The sequence below is a fragment of the Micropterus salmoides genome, unplaced genomic scaffold, assembly GCF_014851395.1.
Source record: "Micropterus salmoides isolate LMB-PRFRI ecotype aquatic unplaced genomic scaffold, ASM1485139v1 Ms_hic_scaffold_1, whole genome shotgun sequence".
NCBI classification, from domain to species: Eukaryota; Metazoa; Chordata; class Actinopteri; order Centrarchiformes; family Centrarchidae; genus Micropterus; species Micropterus salmoides.
The window spans coordinates 25,433,797-25,447,211 of NW_024040040.1; the positions used below are offsets into that span (position 1 = coordinate 25,433,797).

The following is a 13,415-nucleotide window of genomic DNA, read 5'->3' on the forward strand; positions in this document are numbered from 1 at the left end:
GTTTCCAAAAAAGGAAATGCATTATGTGCTCTGCTGTTTCTTTGTTGTAACATGTCCTCTGTTCAGGCGGGTGATCACATGGATGGCTGATTTTCTTGGGTCTAAAACACACCAGAAAAGGTCAGTGTTGAGCAATTTGTTTTGTTTAGGTTTGCCATTAAAGCTTAGACTCACAAATATCATGTTCTAGTAGCCTGTTACACTACTAAATTAAATACAAGGTGACCTCATTGCATTGAGTTAACCTAGGCCTCTGAGCCCAAGGAGCCACTGACTCTCTGGTATTCTCTGCTCAGACGCCTTCATGACAAGAAGCAGGAGCTGACCACAGCACCAGCATTGGGGTTCAGGTTCAGTTTTGTCATTTTACAGCACAGGATTGCACGATCAAATGCAGTTGTAGCCCCCTCTGTGCTACACACAGAGAAAACATATACACAGATATTCAAATATGTAAATTAGAATAGAAACAATAAAATAGAACACACTATATAAAAGTAACACCAAATGAAGAAATAGAAAGGAATTAAATTTACAAGGTATATATACATTAACTTAAAAAAAGATACATGTGTGTAATAGCAGTGTAATATAAGTATTTTAAATGACATTGCAAATAGAAAGACTTGATTGTGGAGTTAAAGGATTTAAAGGGAGAATTAATAAGTAAACTGATGGGTTGTGAGAGGTTGTTTTGATGGATTATCTGCAGAGTAAAATTTCAAATGAATGTGTCAGATAATCCCATATATAGCACCTAAAACCACCTTGAATTAATGTTTAATATTTGAGCTTTAATAATTGATAATTAAATGTTTAAAATTGATGTCTAAATTAAGTCACATTACTATATATATATATATATGAAAATACCAGCTAAGGGATTTGTACAATGTGTGTGCAGTATAAAAACAGAAGTTATGATAAACATAGTTTTTATACATCTCTAAATAATACTAACATGTCCATGTCTACATTTATTGGCCCACCTGTCCAAAGAAACCTGAACCATAAACTGGGCAAGACTCAAGCTTTTGAACAGATTTTCAACTGAACAAGGCCCGTGGGTTTTGGTCCCAACACTCACATCTCTTTGCAGCAAGTATTGTTTGGACGAGAGGAACAACTAGAGATACCAATGTCCATTTCAGTAAGAGAACTGAAAAAAATGTGAACCTAATGATCATATCAATATCATCTTAATGCCTGGGGTTTGAGTCCAGCTGGGAAACTTTCTTCCATGTCATCTCTAAATGCCCTCCCCAAAAATACTTACAATTACTGATAGACAATCAAACCCAAGCTATAGACTGAAGATGGCTGTAGTTTCTCATAAATAATCTCAATAATGTTGAACAGTCTTTTTCTCACAATTGTCAGGAATTGGTATACAGAACCAAGAAGCAGACTAGAGACAGCCAGTAAGTTCAAACAGTCTATTGAACCACAGCAACTTCAGAATGGACAGAGCAGGGGCAGGGGATCCTCCGTGGGGCTGATTGGTGAGGAGAGTCGGTACAGACCGTGTCGCATCAGCGAGGCAGACGGGAGCAGGCAGATCAGAGCTGAGTTCCACCAGGCTGGGAGACCAGAGGACACAGACACAATTAAACAATGGCTAACAGGTTGCACAGGAAAGAAGAGCTGATACTGATAACAAACCGCGAACAAAGCTGGATACAAACTTGAGACCTACAGTGCTCAACATAACAATCCCATGGTGACTGAAGAGAAACACCAGGCTTATAAAGTAGTGCTTATCGACATGATGCGATTCAGGTGTGCCAAGCAGGTGTGGAAACCAGCCCCGGGAACTAACACAGATCACGCCCACTGCTACAACCTGCCAGGAAGGACAGCAGAGGCAGCAGCAAGAGAGAGAGAAAGACTGAGTGACAGCCACACACACCCAAAACAAGAAAGAAACAAAAACAGAATTATACTGACAATCCCAGCCATGTCACAGCTGCTGAGTCGTAACAACAATAGAAATTAAGGAGCTAGGCCTACAGTAGGAAAATGCCGTGGCAACAAATCAGCTCAGAAACGACAATAATAGTATTATTATTAAGTATTTTAAATAGATTCATAATGCAGTCTATAATTCTCTAATTTTTTTGGTTTCCAATTTGTACCATTACTGCATTATTAGTTCATTTCAAAGCAGGTGTAACTTTAATACTCCATATTAATAGTGCTGTAGTGAATCTCCTGGGAACCAGATGACAGCAGGGACCAATGATTATCCAGCTGACTTTAGACCAGTCACTTTAATACCTCTGCCCATAGACAATTGTGTTGATGGAAGAGTGCTTGTACCCAAAGCATGATCCTCGATTGGTCTCTGAAGCAATTAAGAGCAAATATTAAGAGTTTGGGCCCCTTGCAACAAAGGGCAAAGTGTTCTCAGTCTGCCAGGGAGGCTAATGTATTCCGGCAGGATCTCTTCTATCTTAATGACTCAGGACATGCTGTGCTTGGCCTGCACTTGCCGGGTCGCTGGTCCACCCCCTCCCTGTTTGCTCTCATCTAAGGCAACAATATTGTTTTATAGCCTCTTAGGCTGTCGGAGTGTCTCCTGGCTGCACTCAAGAGTTGGACACACCCACACTAAATACGCACTTCTTTATGCTACATGTTTATGTGGAGAGCTTTTCTATTCTGCTTCTTTCTGTTTGTTAATAAGTAGGTCTGGGGGCATTTAAAACATCTGTCATAGAAAAAAATACAGCACAAGAAACAAACAGCAAACTTCACGGAGTTCGCGCTCATTATAAAACCATTTCAGAATAAACATAAAGCTGCAATAATTAGTGCATGATGCTGACATGTGTTTGAATCAAGCGGTCAAGGTGACAGTAAGGATCCGGAGGGGAACTGGATTGGCAGAGGTGTGCAGAGTGCGGATGCCACAGTGATCCACTACACTGACGTCCCTCCGGTAGCGCAGGCGAAGTCCGCAGCCCGGTTATTTCTCAGACTTCAGTGCACCCAAACAGTCGACAGTCTCTCCTGCAGAGAGACAGAGAGAGGGAAAAAGAACTTCAGAAACGACGTGCTCGTAGTTTGACAGCATGTTCAACCTTCGGCAATCTCCGTTCAAACACACTCGCCCGACAGCTGTTTAATTGTGCTGGTGTACAGGCTATTTTTGGAAAGATTCGTTTTTTCCTCCTTCGACTGATGTAAAAACTATCAACCACTCTATACTGGAATGATGTGGGCCTCTCATGATACTGTTGGATTTGTTTTCTTAGCCGGATTTTGTGTGCAGTTCGGATTCTCCTTTGAAGGTAAGAACAGCATCTTTTCTTAACAAAGCGTGTCTGCGGGTGTCACGCATCGGGCTCGCTGCCCTGCACAGTGGGAGAAAGTGTTAAAAGTGCGCAGCCTTTCTGGGAAAGCAAAGGAGGCTGTTTGGAGGAAAACAGGAAATGTTTGAAGTGAGATGGATTGTAATAAGCCCTAAAAAAGGGAAAAGCAAGCTCACGATGAAATATGAAGAAGCTTTTTACCCCGTGGTGACGAAAAAATGCAACTGGTGATCGTTTGAAATCAAGTCGTGTGGAGGAAAGCGGGCGGCTGCTGTTCCTTGTATTTTCTATGACTGTTGACTGTTAAAAAAAAAATGCAACTTCCTCTTTTAAGAGGCTCCTGCATGAAGGGTTAGGATCAGCACCACGGACAGCTGCTGCATGCGGCTGTCCGTGGTGCTGAAAGCGACGGTCCAGATCCTGTCTGCCCTGCTTTATCGCCATTACCACTTTGAAACTGCCTCTGTGCTCTTCTTCTTCCCAAAACACTGATAAACGCGCACAAACCTATAAATCGCTGTAGTTTTTCATACAGAATTGAAATGATGGTTCAGTATGAAAGTTTACATGCACGAATATCCTCACTCTTTCTTCTGTCGTCGCCACCTCGCAGTCTCTCTTTTAGTCTGTATTCCCCATTTAGCCCTCCCTCAAACCAAACTCGTTTATTATTTCTTGTGTTTTTTCCCTTGTGCTTTCTTGTGTTTGCCTACATTCTAGAACAGTCATATATTTGTATTTAATGACGGCCACAACGGCCACGAAATGACACAAAAATGGAAATAAAATAAAAAAAATAATAAAAGAAATAAAAAAATCCCAACCTACTCGAAATCAAGTGTCTGCTGTATCCATGGCGCGACTGCGTGTTATGTAAATTCCTGATGAAGACGCGTCAGTATCTGTGACTGCCGGTGTGTGTGTGTGTGTGTGTGTGTGTGTGGCGGGGGGCGTCATCCTTCAATTAAAACAAGAACGCACCTTTATCAAGCGGTTGGTTTCAATAACACAGCTGCTGTGACCACTACCCGCCAAATCAATGACTGCAGCCACGAGCAGACCGTTTAACTCATTCATTCATGTGTGTTTCTTTGTGTGTAGAAATCACACAGCTGTCCCCATCATATCACCCCTCCTTTCTTTCATCTGCAGGTCGCTTCACGGATCTGCCCTCCAACATGACGGTTAAAGAGGGACAAAACATAGAAATGGCGTGTGCTTTCCAGAGCGGAACCGCGTCGGTGTATTTGGAGATCCAGTGGTGGTTCGTGAAAGCGCCGGAACCCACTGATAGCGAGGAGGACGTTGATGCTGAAGAGGTACAAGGGATCATTTTTTCTTCCTCATCAAGTGCGATTTATATTTTAAGCACACCCACTCATAAAGGGAATAAGGGCATCCAACAAGTAGCCGTGCTATTACACACAAGCACCTTATGTCATCAGCACCGTGTGTCGCTGTGTAGCAGCCCTGGAGACAATGCCAGGCACTCATGGCAGAACTTTTATTGACCTATTTTCTCACAAGGGACATTTTATGACCTTCAGATATATTAAGCTGCTGCCTTGAAACGATCAAGAACTTCATGCACAGTTAGTTGCTTTAAACTACTTTATGTTGAAGATTTGAATCCGCACTGATAGATTTCATCCACACAAAGGCAGACCCATTCTTATAAGGAAAACAAATATTTGGATGTGCAACTCCAATTCATATTTGATATTTTTGGCTCAAATGTCCATTCTTTCCCTCAAACATTTAAAATAATCCCTCCCCACTCTGAGCAGGCAGCAGAAAAAATAAGAACATTAATCAAGGACTACTGTGAAAAAAACAGCTCATTCAGGATATTAATTACATGATGAATGAAGTAAATGAGCCTGACTATTCATGAATGGATAAAAAGTGGCTGAATCAATACAGCCAAAGCATATTCTTGTATTATATTTCCTCATTAAACAGTGCATTGGAAGCACTTGGGCATTTTGTTATGTATTGCGGTTGCTGTGACAGCTTCCCTCGCCTCCAATAATGATCGGCCGCTTAGTGGATGAGAGCGTCTAAATGTGTTTACTGCTTTCAAATGGATGGAAAAGACTTGCTTACATATTGTATGGCAGGAAGCTGCATGTCAAGATTTGGAAGGGTTGGTGTATTGTCATGACAGACATCAAACGGTGCTCTTTCTATTTGTTTGACAAAGAGGAAGAGAGATACAGTATGTGTGTGTGACAGGGGGTGGTTGGATATCCATGTGGCTTTAATTATTCTTCCATTGTTGCTGGGGTCTCATAGCGGTGTCGGCCAGGCTTTGATGTGGGTTTGATCCCACGTGACTCTTGGATGTTGGGCTGAAGTGGCCTATTGATGCAGACGTCACATTGTTACCCACATTTCTTATCACAGAAGGCTGTTTGAGTTGAAAGCCGCTGTGTGGGGGTGTGTGTGTGTGTGTTTTTTTTCCTGCAGGGTTGCAGTTTGAATGGAAACAGAATCAAGGCTGTGTGCGAGATGCTGCTTGGTAAGCAGCCGGTCTCCTGGAAATTTAGAGGAAATGAGCACGATGCCTTAGAATGCAAATATGTATGCAAATATAAGTTGCACGCATGAAAAGTAAGAGTTGTCGGATCTTTGAAAGGATGAAATGAAAAGAGGAGCATTGAGAAAACAGACAGCAGTTTCACATTGAAATAGCGTAGAAGAAGGAAAGTAAGAGGCGGGTGGATGGATGGGTGGGTGGATACTTTATCTTCAACTCTCAGCGACCCAGGATCATTTCTCAACTTTACAAATGAATCTTCTACTGAATATTTTATGTAAATCTTTTCAGTTATATCACGAAGAGAAGCATCAAAACATTTCCTGACATCCTAAGCTATCAAATTACACCCCATTGTGTAATTTCTCACATGGGTCCATTGTTTTGTCTGTGGGATCTTGTGACCCTATATAACATAATTCTTCTTTTTTATTGAATTAGTTTTAAACAGAAGCCTGAGCCGCCGTATCTGCATTACATTTGTTGCATTGCTTCTACTTATGTAACAATGTGTATCTGTATTGTCCCTTTAAATTAAATAAATGGCTGCACTATTTTTTCAAATAGAAACATTCTAGATGTCTTGAGATCATTTTCTACACATTTCCCAAAATTTAGACATTTGGTATCTAGGAATCTATTTGGATGCAAACAGGGCACTGTTTTAGCTAATGTAACTCAAACAGGAGGAAATAGTGCATTTGTTGGGGACTATTTTCAGCTGTGGATTAATCTGCACTTGGTGCTCCAGTGACTATTTACAGCAGCAGGAGTGGGGTTGAGGATTCTCTGAATGCTCTTAACATTTTTTTTCAACATTAGCGAACAGTTTGCTACATGTAGGTTTCATACAGGATGAAGAATGTTAGAAAATAGCATGTTCAATTTGTGATGTCTTCAGAAAATCAAAGTCATATTGGAGGAGAACAATAATGTTCATGCTGCAGTGTTTGTGCTCATTTCATGAAATTCTATGGACATGAATCAACATGGATACTACATAGACTAGAGAGAGAAAGAAAAAACAAACAAACATGTCAATAGAGAAAGCTACTGTTTGGCTCCAGCTTCCACAACAAGTGGTAAATGATTCTCCTCTCAGATTATAAATGGCAGGCTGCCATAAACACAAAGAGGCAGAAACAATATTCACACCTCTATGACAAAAAGGAGTCATGCTGCTGACAGGATATCCTACACTTGTGATGTTGTTGATTCCAGTCAAAGAGTAAAGATAAGCAGCGAGAGTGATGGTGGAGCACGAGCGTGAGCTAAACATTTGCTATTACAGAACATGAGCAGATTGCTGTGGAACAAACAGGTTATCACTATACTGCACTGTTTACACTACAAACTAAGGCAGTGTTGGGCATGATTACACATGCTTATGAAGTGTTGTTTGATATTGTATTGCATGATTTTTGATTATAATCTACAAAGGCTAAAATGTAGTTTTTAAAGACACAAAGAATATGATTTTGTGAGCCACTATTTTATAGATTTGAGGATGAGATTTTGGACCCTATTTTCACGATCTAAGCGCACGGCGTGAAGCACATGGCGCAATTGATTAAGGGGCGTTTCAACTCTAATTTAGCTAGTTTAATGGCAGAAAAAATGTTCAGTGCATCAGGCTGTTGTCTCTGAGCGGTACAGACAGAGTAGTTGTGCAGAGCAAATGACCATACATGGAATACCGGCTCCGTGTAGCTCTGGGTGTCGTAGAACGGAGCCGTTGGTAGAAAAAGCTGTTCAAAAGAGAGGGTTCAGAACACGAGGAAATCTGAGGTTTTGGCTCACAGGGCTGTTTCTACCTATTTCTACCTTTGGTGTTTTTTGCAGTTGCGTATTGGTCATCATTTGTCTTCTGTTTGATTTTCTGTTAACCTGTCAGGTGAGTGTAAAACAGCAGCTTGCAATGATAAACTGAATAGTTAGTTACTAATTGTACACTGCCCAAAAAGACAAGGGAACACTTAATCATCACAGTATAACATCATGTCATTTAAACTTCAGGGATATCAAACTGTACAGCTAAATTTATGAAATTGTTTTCAATAAAGGAAGTGCTAGTGTAGTCCAGCGTACGGTTAGGTTTAGGCAACAAAAACTGTGGTTGAGATCAGGAAAAGGTTGTGATTTTAGTTAAATATTGATAAAGTAAAACCTTCCTGTCTTGTGCTTCAAGATATTGTTGATTTTCATATTATTTAACTACCAATGTTTGCCGAACCCTAACCAAGTGAGTGCCTATATATGTGTTTTAGTTCATAAATTTACCACTTTAATCTCAGAAAATATCCATGTTTTTTCTCCTAAATGTATGACTTTAATCTTGATGCTATTAACTGCCCCTCACATTCCTCAGACCTGAATCCAATTAAGAACCTCTGGGACGCTATGTATTGGTGCTTCCTAGGACGCCAAGTAGTGCCACAGACTGTCCAGGAGTTCACTGATGCCCTGATTCAGGTCAGGCGACATCAGTCGCCGTCTCATCAGGAGCATGCCCAGATGATTTTTGGAGGTACATGGGGCCCAAACATACTACTGAGTCACATTATGAGTTGCCGTGATGAAAGTCACACAGGTTGGATTTTTGGTGTGATTTTGAATCCAGCTCTCAGTTGGTTGTAGATTTTAGTTTTCATTGACCGTTACATCATTTTGTTCTCAGCGAATTAGACAGTGTACAGTAAAGATTTTGAACTTTGAACTATTACGTTCATCAAGATCTGATGTGTGATTTAAGTGTAGTTTTTTGACCAGTATAAATCACTAGATGCTGGACGTTGGACATTCAGATCAACACTGTTCAGATGATCCCCAGGCCACTGTTTATCTAACCACTACATATCAATCACATCTGTAGATACTCTTGTGATGTCACAGACAAAAGTCAGACGTGCTGTGGAGGTAATAAATAAACTAACACAAAATAAGTATACTCTGAGGCAGGGAATGTCTGCTTTGCTGCTTTGACCTCCACCATAGAATCAGAAAGCATAAAAACAGCAAAGCACAGCCTCCTGGGTAATGGTAGTAAATGAAGGCTATGTTGCACATGGTGGGCAAAGAGCCTAATTTCCATGAATTTCAATTTAAAATATATTAGTTAACTCCCCTTTTGGTTTCAAACCCTAAATCCCTCTTATTCTGAAGAGGTGGATTCGATTCTTCTCTGGGTTTGATCTCTCTTTTTTATCCAGCTAATCCCACCGCTATTTTTTGCCATAAGATCAATTCATTGAGTAAATCTTTACAACCCTGTCCACTGGTAGTTCTATTTGGTGTGGGATTATGTTTGGATGTAAGGAAAGCAGAGTTATATCTATGACGGTAACTCTTCTGATCCTTCAGCCAGCGCTCGGTGAGTTTGCAGTCGCAGATTTATATTTCTACCTAGGTTGAGAATAAATACACAAAAAGTAAAAACTGCTTAGAATCAATGCTTTTATGCTTTCTGTGAGCGGAAAAAGAATATCAGGAAAGCAACACCTTGACAGTATCAATTGTGAAGCTGGATCAAGCAAAGGCACAAAGAATCAGGAAACTCAACGCACAAGTGTGCTGCTTAAAAATACATACTGCATTTCGTTCCTCAAATACTGCCTGGAGTGCATGGATAGCTAGGCTGCTGCTGGATTCAAACCCAGACTTACCTGACCAGGGATATGTTAAAAGGTGGCGATGTGTTTCTAAAAATGAGATGCATTTAAAAAAGCGGACACGATGTGAGGCTGCCCTCGGCCGAGCCCGGCAGCGAAAATAGGGATCAGCTGAGGCGTGCTGTCAGAATACAAATGACCATTACATAAAACATCCACCGGTGCACTTTGACCAAAATGCGCTCAAGCCACAGCAAGCTTTACCTCTTAATAAGTGAGTTTATAAATCCAGTGGGTGTTAACAGCAAGGAAGCATAAAATCCATTGGCCACCATGCTCTCTGAGTGACCTAACTGTCTGCCTCTCCGCTCCTTCATCACTGCCTCACTGCAGCTCATGCAGCCTCTTCCAACACTCTTGCTGAGATAACTGCACCAGGAGTCAATATGATGCACCAGGCATAGTCCCGGTAACTGTTTTCATCAGCACCGTCGCCCGCTATGCACACAAACGTCTGTAATGATTGTAATGCTTTCCAAATATGAGCTCTCCACAGGAGGTTGCTGTTGGTGTGCAAGCATGCACCGACACATGAAAGAGCCTGTTGCTCTCATTTTTAACTAGTGGACTGTGGACCGCTCACTTTCAGGCTTCACTACAGTCATCAGTCATCAGTCATGGAAAAAAGGCTTCCTTTGAAATCATTGAAAGCTGCTGCATTGCTGAATTGTGCTGCTGGAACACTGGTTCTGCACCCTTGTCACATTCTCACCATTTCTGTCAGAAAAACCAAAATCAACTCTAATGTTCATACTCTGAACCTCTGAGTAGGTGGGCAGGTGTATATGTTTGATTGACAGCTAGGCATGGCAAGATGCTGTAGACAAACTTGTGCTAGGAAGAACAGCTTACGAACCAAGGATAGACAGTGTTTTATTAGCAGCAGTTATGAACAATAAGGGTCACAACATTTAGCAAAAACCAACTGATTATTGACGTTTGACAAGCTGTTTGAAGTGTTACAGCTGACTAAGTAGCTCTCTATCCTAAACTAAAGTAATAGTGCAGGTTTTTTGTTAGTAATCGATAAAGGCCAATTTCGGTATTTTTCTACCTTGATCCTATTTTCCCATGTTTTGTCTATGTAACTAACTAGGACAACATTTTTTGAAATTGGTCCAGTACTGAGCGAGCACGCTGCTGTCGGCAGCAGCACTGCTGCAGCATAATCCTTGCGGGCAATTGCGCCCTGTCAAAGTACGTCCACTAAAGTGCTTGTTTGTGCCACTGACTGGATTGTTACAAGTGTCTGATGACCAACGTTAGGAAAGATTCCGTACAGAGATAGACCTTTAAAGAGTAAGAGATAACCAGAAATAGACACTATATCGTTCTGTAAAAAGCTACCATTTTACCTCGCAGAACACAGAGGTGTTTCTGTCTGCCACTGCCTTGTTTACATTATTGTGTGACTTTGGTGTTTTAAAGGGTTAACAACAGCAAAGCAGGGTCCATGTTGAAAAATACCAAAGTCACCCTTTAACCTCTGTAGCACATAACCAAAATGTCCTCAGTTTGATTCCAGTTGGGGACCGTTATTGCATGTTGCACCTCTCCTTCAGCCTATGACTGGGATGGCTGGTGTACACATTGAAAAGAAACTTTGTACGTATAAGAGGAACCAACAGCATCCTGCTTAATACAAAGACATGGTGAAACCAAAACATACATAACATACAGATTTCACCTTTTGGGTAATGAGCACAGGAAATGTAATGTACAGAGCAGCTCTGTATGCTGTAGCAGGAAAACACACAAGCAAAAAACATATTTCAGTTCAGGAGGAAACAGTGAATTTGTTGGGGACTATTTCCAGCGCCAGATCAATCGACGTGTTGTGCTCTAGTGAGTATTTAGGGCAGCAGGACGGTGTATGTGGGACTGAGTCTAACTAAATGATGAAGGAACATGTCACCCAGTGCAACAGTGAGGCTCAATGATGGGTTTTTATAGTTTCTGGACAACAGTGGAGATCTATGGCTCAGAGGAAGGAGAGACATCAGGCTGAGACACACACAGGACATGTTAGAAGATACATTCTCTGCTGGTTTGCGTCTTTTCATAGTCAGTACATGACAAAAAGAAAGATCAAGTTTTATGATGTAAAGACCAAGTTTTATGATGTATGATTAGTAACTAAAATGCCAAAAGCACATAGCAATATTAAATGCTAATGTTTTCAGGTTAGACAGCAGGGATTCTCTTATGATGGCAATGGGCTGAGTATTATAGAATATGATTGACTGTTCTGGTGTCACAGAGAATGACAGAAGGAGCTCTGTCAGCCGACTCTGCAATATCTCAGTAAAAGGCCCCAGCTATATCCGTATTGATAAATCTGATTCAGATGCCTGTCTGCTTCTTTGAAAATCAAAGCGCTGGAATGAGTCATTGGATTGTCATGCAACACAAACATAATGCATTTTGAAATTTGAAGGTCACAGAGAAGATTTTTACTCTTTCATGGGTTTCATTTGTTTGGATTTGCACATTTTCACATTGGTCTGCCTTTTATGGTATTATGGACCTGCAGTTTCTGTGCTTTTCGATCTGCCACAATTTGGCCTGATCTCACATGAAGATGTGATTTTCAGGGTTGTTAAATAAGTAAAACATTGAGAAAAGCATGTGCACACATTCAAATTAGAAAACAAGATAAACAGGTATGGCTGCTCTGTCTTTTTTTCTCTGAACCCTCCTTTCTAATACATAAGTAAACCCTGGTGAGGAACTTTAACTGGCTCTGTTGTTGGATGCAGGGCAGCCTCTAACGTGTTTAGTCCACTCATGTGCTGCAGAGGAATGAGATGATAGAGGGAGCAATGAAGGGACGGGCAGATGGAAAAAACATATGGGAGGTGTGATGCAATAAGGATAGAAGATGCCTCTGGGGAAATATCTGGAAAATATTCATGCAAAACAAATCCTCATTTAATGTCCCATGTGCATCTACACAGCTCTTTGTACTGGCCAGACTTCAACACATGAACACAGTGGACTCACAAAGCAGGGACTTCACTGAAGCTAGCAGTCCAGGCTGTCCATGATGAGCGAAGAACGATGAGCTAACAGTAGCTAGTTAGGAGCTCCACACGTTTATTTACTGGCAGTATTGTATCATCACACTATACTCAGCTGCTGTGGGTGTAGGAATGTGTTTGCACTGCGCATATGACTTTCTGTATTTGTGATTCGTAGCATAGGATTCGTGCACCTTTGAGAAAGTCTAACTTATGTTTGTGGGAGCGTGAAACAACTTTATATTAGGTTATCTTATCTATTAATTTTATATTTATCTTATACATTTTTCTGAATTCATACTTACTGATACACGGATGTCTATTTTCACAGGTGCTCAGTTGTTTTTCTCCAATCATACCTTCATATAGCCCTTGTTCTGATTACCTGAAAGCCCTAGTGGACTTGTAAGGCATCAGCAACTGATTGATATATGGTAAAGCCAAACTGTGTAGCACCTGAAAAGTAATTGAAAACTAAATTGAACAGGAACCCAGTGTTAGCACCAGGTGGAGTCTTTGTAATTATGCAGAAGAATTTAGAACTAATTGTAAATGTGCTAGAGCTTCTTGGCTTAAACAATACTACAGAGCATTACTAATTCATAGCTAACAGTCAAGACACAAGAGACAAAACAGTGGCTGATTTGTTTGAGTTGTTGCAAAGATAAGAGGAGGTGCAGTTTGGCAGTGTTTCTTAAATTTAAATAACAGGACTGAATAAGTGACTTAAGATGTTTCTCAACGTTCAAAGTTTCTCAAAGTTCAACTGGGAGTCAAAAACTGACCAAGAGGTTTCTGGAAACCATCTTTGAATTAAAAGCCAAAGAACCTATGTGCTATTGAAAAATGTCAAATGTCTGATTCAGCACAAAGA

The 13,415-nt window shown here is 40.8% G+C and overlaps 1 protein-coding gene across 1 annotated transcript in view; it reads left to right on the forward strand.

Annotated features, from left to right (window-relative positions):
* The first annotated feature begins 2,551 nt into the window (after window positions 1-2,551).
* Window positions 2,552-13,415, forward strand: part of vstm2a (V-set and transmembrane domain containing 2A) — a 76,538-nt gene continuing 65,674 nt past the window's right edge. Inside the window, exons 1-2 of the mRNA XM_038723122.1 lie at window positions 2,552-3,293; window positions 4,467-4,633. Of these exons, the coding sequence (XP_038579050.1) occupies window positions 3,215-3,293; window positions 4,467-4,633 (246 nt within the window). The 5' untranslated portion in view covers window positions 2,552-3,214. The remainder of the gene's footprint in view (window positions 3,294-4,466; window positions 4,634-13,415) is intronic.